Source organism: Pseudophryne corroboree, chromosome 4, assembly GCF_028390025.1.
Source record: "Pseudophryne corroboree isolate aPseCor3 chromosome 4, aPseCor3.hap2, whole genome shotgun sequence".
Classification (NCBI taxonomy): domain Eukaryota; kingdom Metazoa; phylum Chordata; class Amphibia; order Anura; family Myobatrachidae; genus Pseudophryne; species Pseudophryne corroboree.
In genome coordinates, this window is record NC_086447.1 from 74,637,014 (window position 1) to 74,658,073 (window position 21,060).

The 21,060-nt window shown below is 42.5% G+C and overlaps 2 protein-coding genes and 1 pseudogene across 2 annotated transcripts in view; 2 read left to right on the forward strand and 1 right to left on the reverse strand.

Annotated features, from left to right (window-relative positions):
• LOC134908906 (cytochrome P450 2C5-like) overlaps positions 1-21,060 on the forward strand; it is a 216,387-nt gene that overhangs the window by 45,191 nt on the left and 150,136 nt on the right. The window lies entirely within an intron of this gene.
• LOC134908909 (cytochrome P450 2K1-like) overlaps positions 1-21,060 on the forward strand; it is a 32,432-nt gene that overhangs the window by 9,812 nt on the left and 1,560 nt on the right. The window contains exons 2-4 of the mRNA XM_063915144.1: positions 5,731-5,872; positions 13,618-13,802; positions 14,542-14,683. Coding sequence (XP_063771214.1) covers positions 5,731-5,872; positions 13,618-13,802; positions 14,542-14,683 — 469 coding nt within the window. The remainder of the gene's footprint in view (positions 1-5,730; positions 5,873-13,617; positions 13,803-14,541; positions 14,684-21,060) is intronic.
• LOC134912709 (5S ribosomal RNA) lies at positions 9,791-9,909 on the reverse strand (annotated as a pseudogene).

Sequence of the window (21,060 nt, forward strand, 5' to 3'; positions counted from 1 at the left end):
ACATCATGCCAAGGTTTGGTTCCAATTGTCTATTTTTTGTTCGTTACATTGATGATGTTTTTGTTATTTGGCTAGGGACCAACACGGAGTTCTATGAGATGATTGATTACCTTCATAGTCTAGACAGCCCTATCTGTTTTACATATCATATCGACCGCGACAAGGTCAATTTTTTAGACGTGCCACTTTATCGATATAATGGAAAACTTGCCTCGACCCTCTTTAGAAAAGAGACTGATAGAATCACGCTTTTACATGCCTCCAGTCACCACCCTGTGCATTTAAAAGAGAGTCTACCCATTTCGAAGTTTATGCATGTATTGCGCAATAATACTACAGAGGAAGACACAGAGACACAGATCAAGGCGATGGCAGACAGGTTTCAAGAACGTGGCTATACGACACAAACCATCGAAAAATGTCTTAGAAAAGCAAAGTACAGGCACTCCCACAATGATAGCAGTCGCCAAGATAAGAGGGTTGCTAACAGAATGATTTTTACGTCTACATATGATGTTGCTTCATCACATTCTGAAAAAGTGCTACGCAAGCACTGGCCGATCATAGCCACCGATCCAGTCTTTAAGGGGTTAAGCCAGCAGCCACCACTCTGTGCCTATAGACGTGGAAAAAACCTGCGACAAATGCTAATGCGTCCAACTTTGCAACCGTCAGCAACCAGCAACATCTGGCTACAAGATACCAAGAAAGGTTGCTATCGGTGCCCTAAGTGCACCACATGCAGATCACTGATGGTTGGTTCAAGCTTTGCACACCCGCACAGTGGTCAACAAATTAAGATACGCCATCGGTTGCACTTCACTATGGACCATGTAATTTACATCATTGTTTGTCCCTGCGGTTACTATTATGTTGGTATGACATCAAGAAACTTTCGCGATAAGATGGCCAACCACCGCACATCAATTCAAGCTGCACTGGTTTCAAAAGTGTCAGATAAACCAGTAGCTCAACATTTTGCATCAAGAGGACACTCGATATCAAGCATGAAGTGTATGTTGATTGACCATGTACCAAAACCTTTACGCGGGGGTGACTGGGAAAGGCTATTGAGGCAACGAGAGGTTAAATGGATTTACGAGTTGGACACTCTGGCACCACGAGGGCTGAATGAGGCGAACCCGTTTAACATTTTTCTCGGTTAGGGCTGTGACTAGACATTTTTATGTCTTTTTATTATCATTAATGATGTATGATCATTATTATTGTTTTTTCTTTTTTCTTCTTTTTTCATCTGATTTATGTTGTCTTATATGTTGGTGATCTCCTTGGGTCACCTTGTGGCGGAGGCTACACCACACACCTTATATAGATTCCATTATGTCCTCGGATATGTGTATCCATGCATCTCTTGATTTTTAGTATTTCTGATGTGTACATTCTCCCTTTTTTGGATAGTCCATATTCATTATTGGGTAATTTGTTAGATTCAGGGGACTGTATACTTGCTGCTTATGTGTTATTAGGTGGTTACCAGTACTTGGTTGCACTATAGGGATATATGGCTATTGCAGTGGACATGTTGTTGCATCCATAATGGATAATAAGCAAGCGTATGTTGCTTTCGCTGTAATGAAGTTTTTTAAGATCGCACACACCGCAACCGTGGGCGGCTTCACTCTTCTGATTTGGCGGGCTCTTTCTCTATTTTGGTAAGTCCTTTTTTTTGTACACACACTCTCACATCTTGACAAAGGGGTTAGACACCCCGAAACGTTGATGCTGTATGCTGTGAACTTTCAATACACGCTTGTTCAGCCACAAGACCCTGAGTGCCGCAGTTTTTCTTCGAGCTATATATACAGTATATATTATAATTTTGTTATAGAGATGTGCACCGGAAATTTTTCGGGTTTTGTGTTTTGGTTTTGGATTCGGTTCCGCCGCCGTGTTTTGGATTCGGACGCGTTTTAGCAAAACCTCCCTTAAACATTTTTGTCGGATTCGGGTGTGTTTTGGATTTGGGTGTTTTTTTTCAAAACCCCCTCAAAAACAGCTTAAATCATAGAATTTGGGGGAAATTTTGATCCTATAGTAATATTAACCTCAATAACCATAATTTCCACTCATTTCCAGTCTATTCTGAACACCTCACACCTCACAATACTAGTTTTAGTCCTAAAATTTTCACCAAGGTCGCTGGATGACTAAGCTAAGCGACCCAAGAGGGCGGCACAAACACCTGGCGCATCTAGGAGTGGCACTGCAGTGTCAGACAGGATGGCACTTAAAAAAATTGGCCCCAAACAGCACATGATGCAAAGTAAAGAGAAAAAGAGGTGCACTGTGGTCGCTGGACGGCTAAGCTAAGCGACACAAACACCTCGATATCACAGGAATTATTCGTTCTAATCAATGGTATTATTGTTCCAAATCACTGGAAGAAAATGACAAAATCACAGGAATTATTCGTTCTAATCAATGGTACTATTGGTCCAAATCACTGGAAGAAAATGACAAAATCACAGGAATTATTCGTTCTAATCAATGGTATTATTGGTCCTAATCACTGGAAGAAAATGACAAAATCACTGGAATCATTTGGCAAGATCACTGTAATTAATAATTAAATATAAATCACTGATATTAATTGGTAAAATCTTGCTATCGCCTGCCTAGTGAAGTGGAACCGAGATGGCATTTGGTACCGGGGACACACTACCTCAAGAAATTCTCTAAGTCCCTGTGAACTAACAGTGGATACCGGACACACGTCTAACACCAACACAGCTGCCAAGGCCTGAATTATCCGCTTTGCAACAGGATGACTGCTGTGATATTTCATCTTCCTCGCAAAGGACTGTAGGACAGTCAATTGCTTACTGAAAGTAGTACAAGTGGTCTTCCGACTTCCCCTCTGGGATGACGATCAACTCCCAGCAGCAACAACAGCAGCGCCAGCAGCAGTAGGCGTTATACTCAAGGATCCATCAGAGGAATCCCAGTTAGGAGAGGACTCGTCAGACTTGCCAGTGACATGGCCTGCAGGACTATTGGCGTTCCTGTCTAAGGAGGAAATTGACACTGAGGGAGTTGGTGGTGTAGTTTGCAGGAGCTTGGGTACAAGAGGAAGAAGGGATTTAGTTGTCAGTGGACTGCTTCCACTGTCACCCAAAGTTTTTGAACTTGTCAATGACTTCTGATGAATGCGCTCCAGGTGACGAATAAGGGAGGATGTTCCTAGGTGGTTAACGTCCAACCCCTATTTATTACAGCTTGACGAAGGCAACACACAGCTTGACACCTTTTGTCCGCATTTCTGTTAAAATAATTCCACATTGAAGAGGTGATTTTTTTTTGTATTTTGACCAGGCATGTCAATGGCCATATTCATCCCACGGACAACAGGTGTCTCCCCGGGTGCCTGACTTAAACAAACCACCTCACCATCAGAATCCTCCTTGTCAATTTCCTCCTCAGCGCCAGCAACACCCATATCCTCATCCTGGTGTACTTCAACAGTGACATCTTCAATTTGAATATCAGGAACTGGACTGTAGGTGCTCCTTCCAGCACTTGCACTGTGCGTGCAAATGGTGGAAGGAGCCACCTCTTCCCGTCCAGTGTTGGGAAGGTCAGGCATCGCAACCGACACAATTGGACTCTCCTTGGGGATTTGTGATTTAGAAGAACGCACAGTTCATTGCTGTGCTTTTGCCAGCATAACTCTTTTCATTTTTCTTGCGGGAGGGTGAGTGCTTCCATCCTCAATTCCTCATGTGAAGCTGAACCTCTAGCCATGAACATAGGCCAGGGCCTCAGCCGTTCCTTGCCACTCCGTGTCGTAAATGGCATATTGGCAAGTTTACACTTCTCCTCAGACGCTTTTAATTTTGATTTTTGGGTCATTTTACTGAATTTTTGTTTTTTGGATTTTACACGCTCTCTACTATGACATAGGGCATCGGCCTTGGCAGGCGACGTTAATGGCATTCATCATCTCTGCCATGACTAGTGGCAGCAGCTTCAGCACTAGGTGGAAGTGGATCTTGATTTTTCCCTATTTTACCCTCCACATTTTTGTTCTCCATTTTTTAATGTGTGGAATTATATGCCAGTAATATTAATTATTATATCAATAGCAATGGCCTACTGTACTGTACTACTATATACTACTCACAACAATGCAGCACAGATATGGATACTTGAAGTGACACGGAGCTGCAAGATACAGCAATGGCCTACTGTACTGCACAACTATATACTGTTGGTCACCAAAATGCTGCACCGTACTACTATATATACTGCTGACAACAATGCAGCACAGATATGGATACTTGCAGTGACACGGAGCTGCAAGATACAGCAATGACCTACTGTACTTTACAACTTTATACTGTTGGTCACCAAAATGCTGCACTGTACTACTATATATACTGCTCACAACAATGCAGCACAGATATGGATACTTGCAGGGACACGGAGCTGCATGAAACAGCAATGTCCTACTGTACTGTACAACTATATACTGTTGGTCTCCAAAATGCTGCACTGTACTACTATATATACTGCTCACAACAATGCAGCACAGATATGGATACTTGCAGTGACACAGAGCTGCAAGATACAGCAATGGCCTACTGTACTGTACAACTATATACTGTTGGTCACCAAAATGCTGCACTGTACAACTATATATACTGCTCACAACAATGCAGCACAGATATGGATACTTGCAGTGACACGGAGCTGCAAGATACAACAATGGACTACTGTACTGTACAATTATATACTGTTGGTCACCAAAATGCTGCACTGTACTACTATATATACTGCTCACAACAATGCAGCACATATATGGATACTTGCAGTGACACAGAGCTGCAAGATACAGCAATGACCTACTGTACTGTACTACTATATATATATATATATATATATATATATACTGGGGCTCCCTAAAATGCTGCACTGTACTACTATACTGCTCACAAACAATGCAGCACAGATATGGATACTTGAAGTGACACGTAGCTACAAGATACAGCAATGGACTACTGTACTGTACTTCTATACTGGTGGTCACCAAAATGCTGCACTGTACTACTCTATATAATATATATAGTATATACTGGTCACACAACAATGCAGCAGATATTGAGCACTGATGATCAGGATACTGTTTAGAACTGAGTCTGACACAGAGCTGCAACATACAGCAATGGCCTACTGTACTGTACTACTATAATTATATACTGGTGGTCCCCACAATGCAGCACACTGAGCACAGATATTTGCAGCACACTGAGCACAGATATGGAGCTTTTCAGGCAGAGAACGTAGATATTTGCAGCAGACTGAGCAAAGATATGGAGCGTTTTCAGGCAGAGAACGTAGATATTTGCAGCACACTGAGCACAGATATTTGCATCACACTGAGCACAGGTATTTGCAGCACACTGAGCACAGATACGGAGCTTTTCAGGGAGAGAACGTAGCCACGTCCTCTCCGTTCAATCCCCAATGCACGAGTGAAAATGGCGGCGACGCGCCATTGTATAGAATACGAATCTCACGAGAATCCGACAGCGGGATGATGACGTTCTTCCTCGTTCGGGTTAACCGTGCAAGGCGGGAAGATCCGAGGCTGCCTCGGACCCGTGTAAAATAGGTGAAGTTCGGGGGATTCGGATCTCAACGAACCGAACCCGCTCATCTCTAATTAGTAAACAACATTCTTTGTAGTGATTTCCTGTTTATATTACACAGGGGAAGCCAGAATCCACCTTGTATTACCACAACGACAACCTGATTGCACTGGTGGGGAATCTATTTGCTGCTGGGATGGAGACCACCACAACCACTCTGAGATGGGGCCTCCTGCTCATGATGAAATACCCAGAGATCCAAAGTGAGTCATACAGTACATAGAATAATGCACCCCATACACTGACACATAAGGATATGATGATCATTGAGTGTTCCGTACACAATTACCCCAACTAATTTTTTTACCACTTGGAATTCAATTTCAAGCACCACTTCCGGACAGAATGTCTATTATTTCTAGATGATAAGTTCAACTGCAAATGAACAAACTTTGGGCCTGATTGAGAGATGTACTGTGTGCAATGCTGATGATAATGCAGTTAAGCAGGTATCTTCCTACTGCACACGGCTAGCAGTTGCACTGTGCATGCTCTGAGGTAACTTTGGCGCTCGTAGTGAGGATTTCTTTGCAAAGTGATCGACAGTCAGGGACCATTTGGGGGTGGTTACGGGGAGTGACAGCAAAAATGCAGGTGCGTTGCGACCATTTTGGGGTGTGCCTCTAGCCTATATCTTACGCAGAAAACATGGCTCCAGCGTCTTAGTTTCTGCATCCATTCTTCGTCACCATAGGGCTAGTCAGATGGTCTATTATTGGAGGATCTGCTGGCAGTGCTGTGTGTATGCAAATGCTGATAATCGCTAGGTAGCCAGTCTGTATTTTAATCCATTTCTAGGTGGCTGCAGCATCAGCATATTATCCCATATCTGCTGCATACGGGATCACAGTTGTGAATGCATTAATGTACAACTCTGAATTGGGCCCCCAGTTCTAATTTGCCATTCCATAGAACGATGTAGCTAAAGCATTGCTCAAAGATTGTGGGCCTGACATGGAGTTGGGAGCAAAGCCAAAAAAACTGTATATCTGGAACAACTCATGTTGGAATGCATGCATACATATTTTTTTCATGCAGGATAAATACTGGCTGCTTTTGCATGTAGCCAAAAAATACTGGACTGCTTTATATACTGCAATTTAGAGCTTGGACAATTTAGAGCAGAGGTTCTCAAACTCGGTCCTCGGGGGCACACACAGTGCATGTTTTGCAGGTAACCCAGCAGGTGCACAGGTGTATTAATTACTCACTGACACATTTTAAAAGGTCCACAGGTGGAGCTAATTATTTAACTTGCGATTCTGTGAGGAGACCTGCAAAACATGCACTGTGTGGGGTCCTGAGGGCCGAGTTTGAGAACCTCTGATTTAGAGCTTGGCCATGCCCCTCCCACATGTAAATCTCCCTGCACATGTTACATCTCCCCCCGCCTGCAGTGCAGCATGGTCTGTGGTGAGCTGGGCCGTGGGACAGGGTGCCATCTGCCTCCCAGGCCAATACAATTTTGACACTCTGGAGCTGCAGGCAACACGGTATCCGTTCACATGGTCGACCATGTTATGGTCGACAGTCATTAGGTCGACCACTATTGGTCGACATGGACACATGGTCGACACGTGAAAATGGTCGACACATGAAAGGTCGACACATGAAAAGGTCGACATGAGTTTTTTTACTTTTTTTTCTTTTGGGGAACTTTTCCATACTTTACGATCCACATGGACTACGATTGGAACGGTAATCTGTGCCGAGCGAAGCGGTAGCGGAGCGAAGGCACCATGCCCGAAGCATGGCGAGCGAAGCGAGCCATGCGAGGGGAAGCAGTGCACTAATTGGGGTTCCCAGTCACTTTACGCAAAAAACGACACCAAAAAAAGTTAAAAAACGCATGTCGACCTTTTCATGTGTCGACCTTTCATGTGTCGACCATTTTCACGTGTTGACCATGTGTCCATGTCGACCATGTCAATGTCGACCAATAGTGGTCGACCTAATGACTGTCGACCATAACATGGTCGACCATGCATACCGGAACCAGGCAACCTGTGGCCATGCACTACTCACACATTGCTGGTGGCTGGGAGGCAGGCACAGGCAGTGCTGTAAGGAGGGTGGCGCAGCTGTTGCCGTCTCACAGGGTGGGATGCCCTGGTGGTGGAACCTGTCATGCTCTCACTCCACCACAATTCCTAATGTCGGGTGCCTACTGTGATGTATGTTACGCTAGTGGTGCACCTGGCTTCTTCTCTGTGCTCCCGCAAATCTGCCCTGACTCTGCCACCTTGCAGCAAGGTTGTCCCTGTTACATCGCTCACCTCTCCTCAAGGAGCCATGCATATATAGCCATTGCAGGACTTCGCCTGCTGCTTGCTGTCCTCCCGAGCTGCAGACACTCTCCTCCGGCTCAGCAGACTGACTGCAGGTCAGTATATGAGCCAGCTAGGGCGTTATGAGACTATCTGTATAGCGGGTCACTGGTGCCTGGTATAGACAGTTACTGGTGTCTGAGTGGTGAGCTGGGAGATCTGCAGAGCTGGAGGGTCATTACTAGGTACATTAAGAATGTGTAGACTCATGTCTAATTACCCTAACCCCAATGCATTCAAGGTGGGATCATTAGATTGATATACGTTAGGGGTAAGGGGTAATTAGACAAGGGTCTGCATTAGTGTTGAGGGCAGTAAATTAGATAGGGCTCTGCGCTTGGGCTGGGGGTGGTCATTAGATATGGTTTTGCATTAAGGGTTGGGGTTATTAAGCAGAGGCGTAACTAGGCTTTTCGGAGCCCAGGACAAGATGAAGAGTGGCGCCCCCCCCCACCTTAAAAAATGGGCGTGGCCACACACCAGAAGGGGTGTGGTCACTAAAAATGGGGCGTGCCAACATGACTATCACTTACCCCCTGTGTCGCCTCTCAGCACCCCTTTATTCAATTTTGCACAGTACGCATGCAGAGTCCCCTTTTTTCACAGTGCCAGATACACAATTGCCCCACAGTGCCAGATACACAGTGCCTCACAGCGCCAGATACATAATGCCCCACAGTGTCAGATTCACAGTGACAGATACAGTGCCCCACAATGCCAGATACATATTGCCCCAGTTAAGGATAAAAGGGGGCGACCCGGCACTGGTCTTGATAACCACGTCAAAGTCTAATCTAATGAACCAGAATTTGGACAATTAGGATTCATTTACATAAATCATCAAATCTCCGTCCAGTTTGGTGGTGCGCCCAGAGCCAGAAAGAGCATATGTCAATGGTGAGAGAGGAAAGGAAGGCTGTTGTGTGGGCGCACTCTTAGTTAGTTGAAATAAATTTCAATGGATTTTAGTTGATCATGAATAATAATAAAATACAGGTTGAGTATCCCATATCCAAATATTCCGAAATATGGAATATTCCGAAATACGGACTTTTTTGAGTGAGAGTGAAATACTGAAACCTTTGTTTTTTGATGGCTCAATGTACACAAACTTTGTTTAATACACAAAGTTATTAAAAATATTGTATTAAATGACCTTCAGGCTGTGTGTATAAGGTGTATATGAAACAAATGCATTCTGTGCTTAGACTTAGGTCCCATCACCATGATATCTCATTATGCTATGCAATTATTCCAAAATACGGACAAATCCGATATCCAAAATACCTCTGGTCCCAAGCATTTTGGATAAGGGATACTCAACCTGTATAACTTTATTGAATATACATTAAAAAATTCATATGATTACCCATTGGAGAACATAGGGTCCAAAGTAAATGTAGTGAAAGATACAATAAGTATTAAATTGAAAAATATAGAAATGTTCTGGTCCTGTCTCACAAAATGTGATAAGAAAGGCTGTGACCACTTCAAAGTTCCACACCCATTTCAGCCCGACCAGTACAGAGAATCTGTATTGATGAGACCAACGTGTGGTCAATTGTCAATTATATCTGTATTAAGTCGGTCAGAAAAGGATTAATGAGACATGACCCAATTCATGGCGGTCACCAAACAAAATGCACAAGTGTATTATAACTATAGAAGACTCAAATGGTCTTGATTGATGAATTAATCAAAATATGCAATCACAGGATAAAGTTATTGAAGGATAGAAACAAGTGGTGATACTGCTGTTGGTGTCATATAACGCACATCATATATATGATTGATAATCTACAACACTGGGTATTCCCTGTGAGTCTCCTCCTCAGGTACTGACCCAGCCCAACACCGTTTAGCTTCCAAGATCGGACGAGATCGGGCACTGGCAGTGTGGTTTTATAGTAGAAAAATAAGTGGGTTAGACACCAATGAGAGTGCACCTATATAAAAGAGTGTGACAGTTTGTCACAAAAGGTGTGGATCTGCTTTCTACGTTAGGTTGGATGCAACAAATCCCACACTAGTGGTATTGTGCACCCTGGATCGTAGATGAGAGTCCACAGAAATAAGGACAAGATGAGAACAGAAATCACCAATAATCGTATACACTGTATCCTGATAGAAAATATTTACTGCAATCCAGCACATGCATATGTGTAAATCATATTGGTCATAAACACTTGTAGCACAATAAATGATTGTAACCCCAACTATATAGGTGCACTCTCATTGGTGTCTAACCCACTTATTTTTCTACTATCAAACCACACTGCCAGTGCCCGATCTCGTCCGATCTTGGAAGCTAAACGGTCAATCATCTATATGATGTGCGTTATATGACACCAACAGCAGCATCACCACTTGTTTCTATCCTTCAATAACTTTATCCTGTGATTGCATATTTTGATTAATTCATCAATCAAGACCATTTGAGTCTTCTATAGTTATAATACACTTGTGCATTTTGTTTGGTGACCGGCATGAATTGGGTCATGTCTCATTAATCATTTTCTGACCGATTTAATACAGATATAATTGACAATTGACCACACGTTGGTCTCATCAATACAGATTCTCTGTACTGGTCGGGCTGAAATGGGTGTGGAACTTTGAAGTGGTCACAACCTTTCTTATCACATTTTGTGAGACAGGACCAGAACATTTCTATATTTTTCAATTTAATACTTATTGTATCTTTCACTACATTTACTTTGGATCCTATGTTCTCCAATGGGTAATCATATGAATTTTTTAATGTATATTCAATAAAGTTATATTTTATTATTATTCGTGATCAACTAAAATCCATTGAAATTTATTTCAACTAACTAAGAGTGCGCCCACACAAGAGCCTTACTTTCCTCTCTCACCATTGACACATGTTGCCCCAGTGTCAGATCCACAGTGACAGATACAGTGCCCCACAGTGCCAGACACCTATTGCCCCACAGTGTCAGATCCACAGTGACAGATACAGTGCCGGATACATATTGCCCCAGTGTCAGATCCACAGTGACAGATACAGTGCCGGATACATATTGCCCCAGTGTCAGATCCACAGTGACAGATACATATTGCCCCACAGTGTCAGATACACAGTGCCAGATGGTGCCGGATACATATTGCCCCAGTGTCAGATTCACAGTGACAGATACAGTGCCGGATACATATTGCCCCAGTGTCAGATTCACAGTGAAAGATACACAATTGCCCCACAGTGCCAGATACACAGTGCCCCACAGTGCTAGATACACATTGCCCCACAGTGCCAGATACATATTGCCCCACAGTGTCAGATCCACAGTGACAGATACATATTGCCCCACAGTGCCAGATACATATTGCCCCAGTGTCAGATCCACAGTGACAGATACAGTGCCGGATACATATTGCCCCACAGTGTCAGATCCACAGTGACAGATACATATTGCCCCACAGTGTCAGATACACAGTGCCAGATGGTGCCAGATACATATTGCCCCACAGTGTCAGATCCACAGTGACAGATACAGTGCCGGATACATATTGCCCCAGTGTCAGATTCACAGTGAAAGATACACAATTGCCCCACAGTGCCAGATACACAGTGCCCCACAGTGCTAGATACACATTGCCCCACAGTGCCAGATACATATTGCCCCACAGTGTCAGATCCACAGTGACAGATACATATTGCCCCACAGTGCCCCACAGTGTCAGATACACAGTGCCAGATGGTGCCAGATACATATTGCCCCACAGTGTCAGATCCACAGTGACAGATACATATTGCCCCACAGTGTCAGATCCACAGTGACAGATACACAGTGCCAGATACACAGTGCCACACAGTGCCAGATACAAGAACACCCCCCCCCCCCCTCCCGCTGGCTGCTGCTTACTTAAGTCCGGAGGATACATTCCCCTGTCACCGCTGCCGCTGGCCTCTGCTATGTGAGGGGAGGAGAGCGCAGTGCCTCTCCTGCCCCTCAATGCTCCAGGTCTCCGGCGGCGGCTTTCTTAAATGTGGTGCTGGTTCATTAGCCAATCAGAGCTCACGGACCGGCAGCCAATCAGGAGCCGGTCCGCAAGCTCTGATTGGCTAATCCCGCCGGAGACCAGACAGAGCAGTGAGCACATTGAGGGGCAGGAGAGACACTGGGCTCTCCTCCCCTCGCACTGCAGCGGGACGGGGGGCAGAACAATAGCGGGGGTGGGTGGGCATGATGCCCTGGCCGGTGGCGGCGCCCTCCTCTGCTGGGCCTGCCAAGGCGCTCAGGGCACATGCCCCACTCACCCTGCCTTAGATATGCCTTTGTTATTAGGTAAAACTCTGCATTGGTGATGAGGGAGGTAAATAGACAGGGATATGCATATGGGCTGGGGTAGGTCATTAGACAGGGGTCTGCATTTGGCCTGGGGGTGGTCATTAGATAAGGTTCAGCATTAGGGGTGGGGGTAATTAGACAAGGGTCTGTATTAGGGTTGTTAGAGGTACCTGCTCCCATTGTTGGTTGTAGGTCTTTCTTCAGGCTACACGCACTCTGGGAAATGCAATCTGTCGCACAAGACTTTTGTCTACTGTATAAAATCTGACCTCCACAGGCAGCTTGTCACATTCCAAAACCACCCATGTAACCTCTTTAAACTATTCTACTACTTACCTCCCCTCTACACAGTCTTCTACATAACTTTATGTTTGCTCTCTTCTACACTCACGCATTCTGCTGACCACAGGCCAACATTCCTGTATGACTGGATCATACAGTCCACTGAGCAACTCTGCAATCTGGCTGGAACATTATGCAATATGTAGCACTTATACTCATGTCAGGGGCATATTAAGAGAGACTGAGAGCCAGTGTGCAGTCTCCAGATGGGACCCTTCATCTCCAGCTGGCGGTGCAAGGGAGTAGACTCTGGCGCTGTGCTAGAGTATACTGCGCATATGCAGGTCTCCAGTAAAATGTTGCAGAGGCAAATCGATCAGTGATTTGCGGAGTGCTGCTGATGCAGGACTCCGGAGAGGTAAGTATTGAAAAACATGGGTGCACTGCACACCATGCACCCAATAGAGATATACCACTGCCTCATGTATCAAACTCCTCTTTCTCCATCTTTTGTGAGCAGAACCCATTACATCTTTTTCTGTCTCTTATCTTCCAATCTTGGATGACTATAAAGCAAATGTTATTATTTTATGATGAAGAAGAAGAGGAAGATGGAGAAGTCGTCTCTGCCACAGTGACAAAGTCTACACTGCATATGAAGCTGGCATGAGACGGGCACTCAAAGATTGCACATGGGCCCTCTCCATTCATAAAATGCCCCTGGTGGTAGAATTGATGTGTTACATGCTGATTTTGTGAAAGCGCTCAATACTGTAGATACATGCAATACATTAGATGAAGGTAGGGCTAGTGGAGAAAATGATATATGTACAGTATATATAACACTGGTTGAAGGTAGGGAGATAATGGGTAGTTCAAAATGGAACATACAGTACTGTAGCCAGGCTGGACGGATGTTATAAAACAAAATGTATATGACTAATGTTCCACCCTACTTCCTTCATTATGGTTGGCGACTATAAATATTGGACATGAATGATAATTAAAATACCTCCTTCTCAACAGAAAAAGTGCAAAAAGAAATTGATAGTGTGATTGGATCTGCTCAACCTCAAATGGAGCATAGGAAGCAGATGCCGTACACCGACGCCGTCATTCATGAAATACAGCGGTTTGGTGATATCGTCCCTGGTAATGTCCCACATGCAACTTCCCAAGATGTCACATTCAGAGGATATTTCATTCCAAAGGTGAGTGTCCAATGTGTCTGAGCATATCATAGGGACGCAGCTGGGCTCAGTGATGGGATCAGTAATAGATGTGTACAATAAGATTGGTAAATTGAGGTTTTTAATGAAGCAAATATCACTTGAGAAAAATACAATAAAGATCAATATAAATTCTTCCCCTTGCTGCACAGAGAGCAACTTCTCTACCTGTTTCTTTAGAAGTTTTGATACAACTCCCACATACAGTAAGAGTAAATGTATAAAACCTTAGAGAGCGATAAAGTGAAAAAGCTGCCCAACCAATCCGCTAATAACTTTAATTTCAAACACTGTTCTAGATAATTGACAGTAGCTGATTGGTTGCTTTGGGTGACTTCTCCACTTTGTCTCTCTCCAAGGCTTGATAACTCCCCCAAGGCTATTAAAAAAGACCATAGCAAGGAAGCAATGCATAAACTAATTGTAGCTACTATTAGCAGATGTTCCTGAATACAATTGCACAATGACTAAGAGCAGATGTATGGCTAGACACTTGTTGGCCTGTTAGCAAAACATGGTTGTCCAGTATAAGAGTCCGGTCAAACACATGAGCTGTCCAATTTGGCAATGCACATTTGTGGAGAGACCTCATCTTTCAACCTTTTGGTTAAACAATTGCTTCTGCCCAGGTATAAGCTCTGTAGGACTATTAGAATTTTTTTCTGTTTTAAACTCTGTATTTCTGTTGTGTAATGGACAGTATGTAATGATTCCTTCGCAGGGGATCACTGTTATACCATTTCTAACCTCTGCTCTGAAAGATGGCGCCTACTTTGAGAAACCAGATGAGTTTTATCCAGAACATTTTCTCACCTCAGAAGGACATTTCAAGAAGAATGAAGCATTCATACCTTTTTCAATAGGTAATACTAATCCTTAACAGAAATTGGGCTTGAGTATTGGAAACCAGATTACCAATAAACATTACTAGACTGGTCCTTGGTCAGTAATAAATAGTGGCATACACTGGAACATTAAGGGGATTTATAGGACCCTAAACCTCTCCTTTTATCAGAGAAACATTGGGGTAAATTTACTAAGGTGGATGTTTTTTTTTAGAACTGGTGATTCAGATTCAATCTATTATCTTCTAGAATCAGCTAGATTAATGTTAAGTAGAATCTAATTGGTTGCTATGAGCAACATCACCAGTTCTAAAAAAAACTCTCACCTTAGTAAATTTACCACATAGTCTGCCATATTTAGGCAACTCCTAAAGGTTAATATAGAGTGATCCAGTAACATCATAATCAAAGTGACTCAATGTGACACCAATTAATTAATTAATATGCTTTTACTCATAGGGTAAAGCAAGTTGCACTCAGTTGGTGCCAGACCGTTAGCATGGAACATAGGAGTTTAAAGACAAGGAATACAAAGAGGATCCACATTTTCAGTAACAGTCAGGCAGATGCAGCACCAAATTAATATATTAGCTAAGTTTGGACCCATCTGTATCATCCATAGTAATCACTTTCTAATGTTAACTCTTTAGGCCAGAATACTTAGTACAGGTTGAGTATCCCTTATCCAAAATGCTTGGGACCAGAGGTATTTTGGATATCGGATTTTTCCGTATTTTGGAATAATTGCATACCATAATGAGATATCATGGTGATGGGACCCAAGTCTAAGCACAGAATGCATTTATGTTACATATACACCTTATACACACAGCCTGAAGGTCATTTTAGCTAATATTTTTTATAACTTTGTGCATTAAACAAAGTGTGTCTACATTCACACAATTCATTTATGTTTCATATACACCTTATACACACAGCCTGAAGGTCATTTAATACAATATTTTTAATAACTTTGTGTATTAAACAAGGTTTGTGTACATTGAGTCATCAAAAAACAAGTATTTCACTATCTCACTCTCACTCCAAAAAGTCCGTATTTCGGAATATTCCGTATTTCGGATATTTGGATATGGGATACTCAACCTGTATAACCATTAGTACAAATGGATGAGGGCAGACGCTGTGTGTGATTTGAAGCTCCGTGATTATAAAAACTCAAAGTATGTAAAAAAACAACACAATGATCTATCACACAGGAAAATGGTTAAACATATAAATTAAATATCACACAAGATAAATTCTGAAAATAAAAATAATTGCAACAGAGAAAATAAATAGTGCCAGTATCTCTACTTAGACCAAGTATATTTAAATGGAAAATCCAATAAGATTCTCTATGCAATATCATGAGTCCCAATGGTTCCTAAATAACTATGTAATATAGCGATATATTCCAAAGAAGCTGATTTTATTGTCTGTGGACCTTTAAACTCGCTGCCCCCTCCCATCCTCGTGTTACTATTACCAATACCTGCGGATTGTTCGTTTTGTTAACTCCAAGTCTCCATCTCGTACCTTATGGCTGCTTTCCCATTGAGAACGCCCTTGCATACTGTATACTCAATAGATTATAAAGGCAATATCTCAGTACTGTATCATTCCATTCTGTCCGTGACTCCTCCTGTCCGGGAACCTCATGAGTTAGCTTGGGAGGCTGACTTATCAGCCCCTATTGATGACGAAGGGTGGTCCACCATTAGGTCTAGAAATGCTTCCATTAGTATGGCCATACTGGAAACATGTTATTAGGTATTCACAAAATGTTTTTTGGTGCTGTCTAAGCTTTATACTCTATTTCCATCAATGCCTAGCTCCTGCTGGAGACAATGTGGTGACGAGGGTACATTTTACCATATATGGTGGTCTTGCCCAATTATTAGTTATTATTTGGCAATGGGACAGAGTCAGACCTGATCGCTGTTATGCGAAATAGCACAGCGGCCGATTATCGCCAAACAGCGACAGGATGGTGCGAAAATTTCGATCGCAGGGCGTTCGCAAGGTGATTGACATGAAGCGGATGTTTGTGGGTGGTAACTGGCCATTTTCTGGTAGTGTCAGGAAAAACGCAGGCGTTCCCAAGCGTTTTCAGGGAGGGTGTGTGACCTCAGCTCCGGACCCGAACAGCCTGTTTGTATCGCACTGTATGAGAAAGTCCTGGGCTGCGCATAAACTGCACAGACTGGAAAAAAAAGAAAAAATTTTGGTGAGTGAGTAGTGAACGCATTTGCAGCTGTCCACTGTCTGGAGGAATTTTTGCACGGCGTACACATGCATTCGCACACTTGCACGTGGCAGGTTTTCACTCTTTATGGGCGGCAGCTATCTGATCGCAAACTGCTGCAAAAACGCACAGCAGTTATCAGGTCATAATCATGCCCAAAGTTTGGAAGCTGATATCAAAGGTCACAGGTCTGTCTCTGCCTCCTGATGTTACTGTAGCACTCTTGAGTGCCCCAGTTCGGTCTGCAAACAAACATCAAGACAAGCTTATAGTTCATATTTGTAAAGCTGCAAAAAAAATGGAAGTCTCCAGTAGCTCCCTCATTAACAGCCCTCTCTGTCTGGGTTCATTTTATAGCCTCTATGGAATACACTTTGAGCTTATAAAATGGCAGTGTAGCTACCTTCCGCAAAAATCTGATCCCCGTGGTATTAATTTCATTCTTCACCTCTTTCTGGTGTTATAATCCTGTCTGCAACAATTTAAGTTCTTGTATTTGTTATCGGACTTACCTTGTCACCTGGCCTGCAGGTCAGATTTCTTGTTTGTCTTGTGAACTGTTGCTTTTGGAGCATGTCAGCTGATTGCATTCCCTCCAGTCAGAATTCTCCTTGCCTGACCTGACATTAGCAACCAATCAAAGACTTGCAATCCCTATGTATACCTTGTTTGCCTTTTTGTCTGTGCCAGTGCATAAGCCAATCGAACTCCTAGCAAGTCACTACCTGTCTTGTGAGCTCCAGCTTGCCATTAACTATTCTGCTTATTCCGGCTCCTGTCCATAGAAAACTTCAGTTCCATTGTTCCTGCATTGCTGGAATCCTTGCCTGGGAAGATTCTCTTTCTCTGACTACTAAGTTCCATTTACTGTAGCTGAGTTCCTGCTAATCAAACTACAATTTTCCTGTGTAAAGTCTCACAGCTCTGCACTGAATTCATGAACTGCTGAATCCTCTAGCACAGTGGTTCTCAAACTCGGTCCTCAGGACCCCACACGGTTCACGTTTTCCATGTCACCCAGCAGCTGCACTGTGTATCACCAACTGTCACATTTTGAAAATCTACAGGTGACCTGCAAAACATGAACCGTGTGGAGTCCTGAGGACCGAGTTTGAGAACCTGTGCTCTAGCACATTCAAGTTACCAGTCTGCAGTAAACTACAGTTTGTGTCTATGTTACTGTGTTACCTTCCAGGCTAATCACCACCTGTGATTTTCACCTAAACATTCTGCCTGTTGATTCCAGAGCATATTATTCAGTATGTAAATTTCCAGCTCTTTGCCTGTATCACATCGCAGAAGTATCCTCCAGTGTCCAGATACTGTTATATTGCTCCAAGCTCAGCTATATTCAGCTACTATATCTGGTTCCTGCCAGCTGTCAACAACATATAGTGTGATACCTGCTGTCCTTTGCTACAGGTCTCAGCCAGCTGACAATAGGTTCAAGAGCAGATCCAGTTACCTATACCTGCGTGTCCTAAAGCTTACCAGTTCCAGTCCATCCAGAGTTACACCTTGATCCACTCCAGCTCCATTTCCGATTCTAGAACACTCCAGTATTTACAGTTTAGTCCCAGTTCAGTCTATTTCCAGTTTGGTCCAGTACCTGCAGTTTAGTTCCAGTCCGGTCCAAATCCAGTTCCAGTCTGGAACACTATCCAGGTGGTTCCAAGCTGGTCCAGTATCCAAGTCTGGTTCCAGTCAGTCACCGATAGCAACCCAGTTTCCAACCCATACCACAGAGTGAGAACAACAATTTCCCATGGTTGTGTGATGTTGTTTCTCCTCATTTTTTGACAGGTCCAGACAGAACGGATCCTAACACCTGGTCTATGCTAACCTCCCTTTCTTCTCTCTTTTCTTTACCATTTTATTTTCCCCTTTATAGATTTGTCAATCTGGTGTTTTCACTTTATTTCTATTTTGTATTGGGTATTTTGCCATTCCTTATTCTCATCTCCTCCCCCTTTTTTTGGTATTTGACAACCCTAGCTTCAGACCACTATATGTTCATTCACATTGACTGATCTTTCTAGTGGCCTTCTAGTAGTATTTCCATCCTGTGTGGGTTTTTATTGTTTGTTTATTATTATTATTATTATTATTATTTATTCATTTGTTGAGTATTATGTTCCTATTGTTTTTAGATATGATTAATTATTGTTATGGCACTGTGAGTAACCTTCATATTGTTTACTTGTTTATCAAAAACAAAATTAAATGAAATCATTGTTTTAAAAATGTTTATATATATATATATGATTAATACTCCTTTCAGACCGACAGTTATGAACACGGGATATTGGCACATGAACGCGCATAACCTATGTTCATGTGCGGTCTGAAAGGTGCCATGGGAAAAATACCAGATAGAGCAATCCAATATTTCAACCCTGGTAGAGAGCAGGGTTGAACTCGTGTTCAACCAGGCTCGCTGTGCGGTGTGAATGGGAGCCGGGTCCATGCGACCAGTTTCACATTCACTATGTGCAAATGGGCGGTGCTTGGAGATCATGTGATCGCCAAGTGCCGCCCCCGCCGCATCACCACTGACATCACCAACCCGGCAATATGCCAAGTTGCAGATAGCAGTGGCGGGGTGCCTGAGGTGGGTCGCACCCTGGGAGCTACCGTGTCAGGCTCCCGGGTGCGACCTGCCTCAGGCAGTCTGAAAGGGGTATTACAGAACAAAGTAGTTAATACAATTTAGAAGGCTTCTAGTACTGTATGGGTTATGTGGTATAATAGAAAAAAGTTTTAGAACTGCTGTTTTTGAATTTATATTCTTCACACTTTGAACAGAAATAACAGTCTCCATATATGTTGCTTAAACCCATTTCTATTAGATTTAAGCAAATGAGATTTATCTAAAAGATAACTTCTAACTAAACTAAAAATGTATGTACTTTGAACACACTTACTGTTTAGTTCCTAGATTTATTTGTTTGATCTGGTAAGATATACTTTATATATATATCTACAGTATATCACATTCTAAGAAATCCGATATTGTCAGGCAAATTGTGTGGTCGAATCTTGTAACTGAAGCTACTGTATCCCTAACACCTTGTCAAACTAGCATATGTAGTGTCAGTTTCAGTGCCCATTGCTGTACCTCTAGTTAGCAGGGGGAAAAAGTTCTCATTCAAAATTAAATGTTTATTGTTAACAATAAATTAGATAAGAATCCAACAAAAACTGAGGCACGTGATTATTAATAATTTCAATAAATATTGCTCATAAAAAAGGACGTGTTTGAATGTTATATTCAAAGTAGGTCCAATCAAGGGCAGGCTTCAGATGGCAGTGGACATCAGAGCTAACCACCCAAGCATAAAACTGCCCTATTTGGCCTCACAAAATAGCCACTTAATGATGCAGTTTGCCCATAAACATAGTGGTAAATAGACCTGGAACTTTCTGCCTGAAGTTCCAACCAATCACAGGTCTCCCTTTGGCACTTTGTTCCCCCGATTCATTATTTCTCATGACCGGTATATAATTACTGTGTATGGCACTGTAATGTGTCTCATATCTTTTCCCTCTTGCATTAATTTGTGATAACCCTTATTTCCCTCCTGAGTTGTCCTTAATCTGTTATATTCCCTGTCTTCATAAAAACATCATATTGTAAAGAGATATTATGGAGGGTGGTTTGATAATATCAAAAAGGGGAGACTTATCAGACCTAATAAAGTGGACTACAGCAGGTGTTGCCATAGCAACTAAGCAGATTTTATAGAATGTACTAGATATACAATTGCTAAAAGCTAATTGGTTGCTAAGTTACTATGGGCAACAGTGACTTTTTCAGAAGGTTTGATAAGTCTGCTTGTGTGGGTTCTACAACATAAATGTGTATGGTAGTGAAAGATTCACAAAGCAAATGAGAATAGTGGGATTTTTGTCCCCCATTGAATGTAATACTAAGCAACTCTTAGAGAATCCAGCGATGATACTGATAGCTTTTCTGCATATACTGTAAATAAGTGCATTATTATTATATGTATTATTATTATTATTATTACTAATATTATTATTATTATTCAAAGTTTGTGTATTTTCAACAATGTCGCACTTTGCATTACCTATTGACCAATTGCGTTATGTTGCTTTCTCATTAATTAGTTAAATCCTGTAGAGAAAG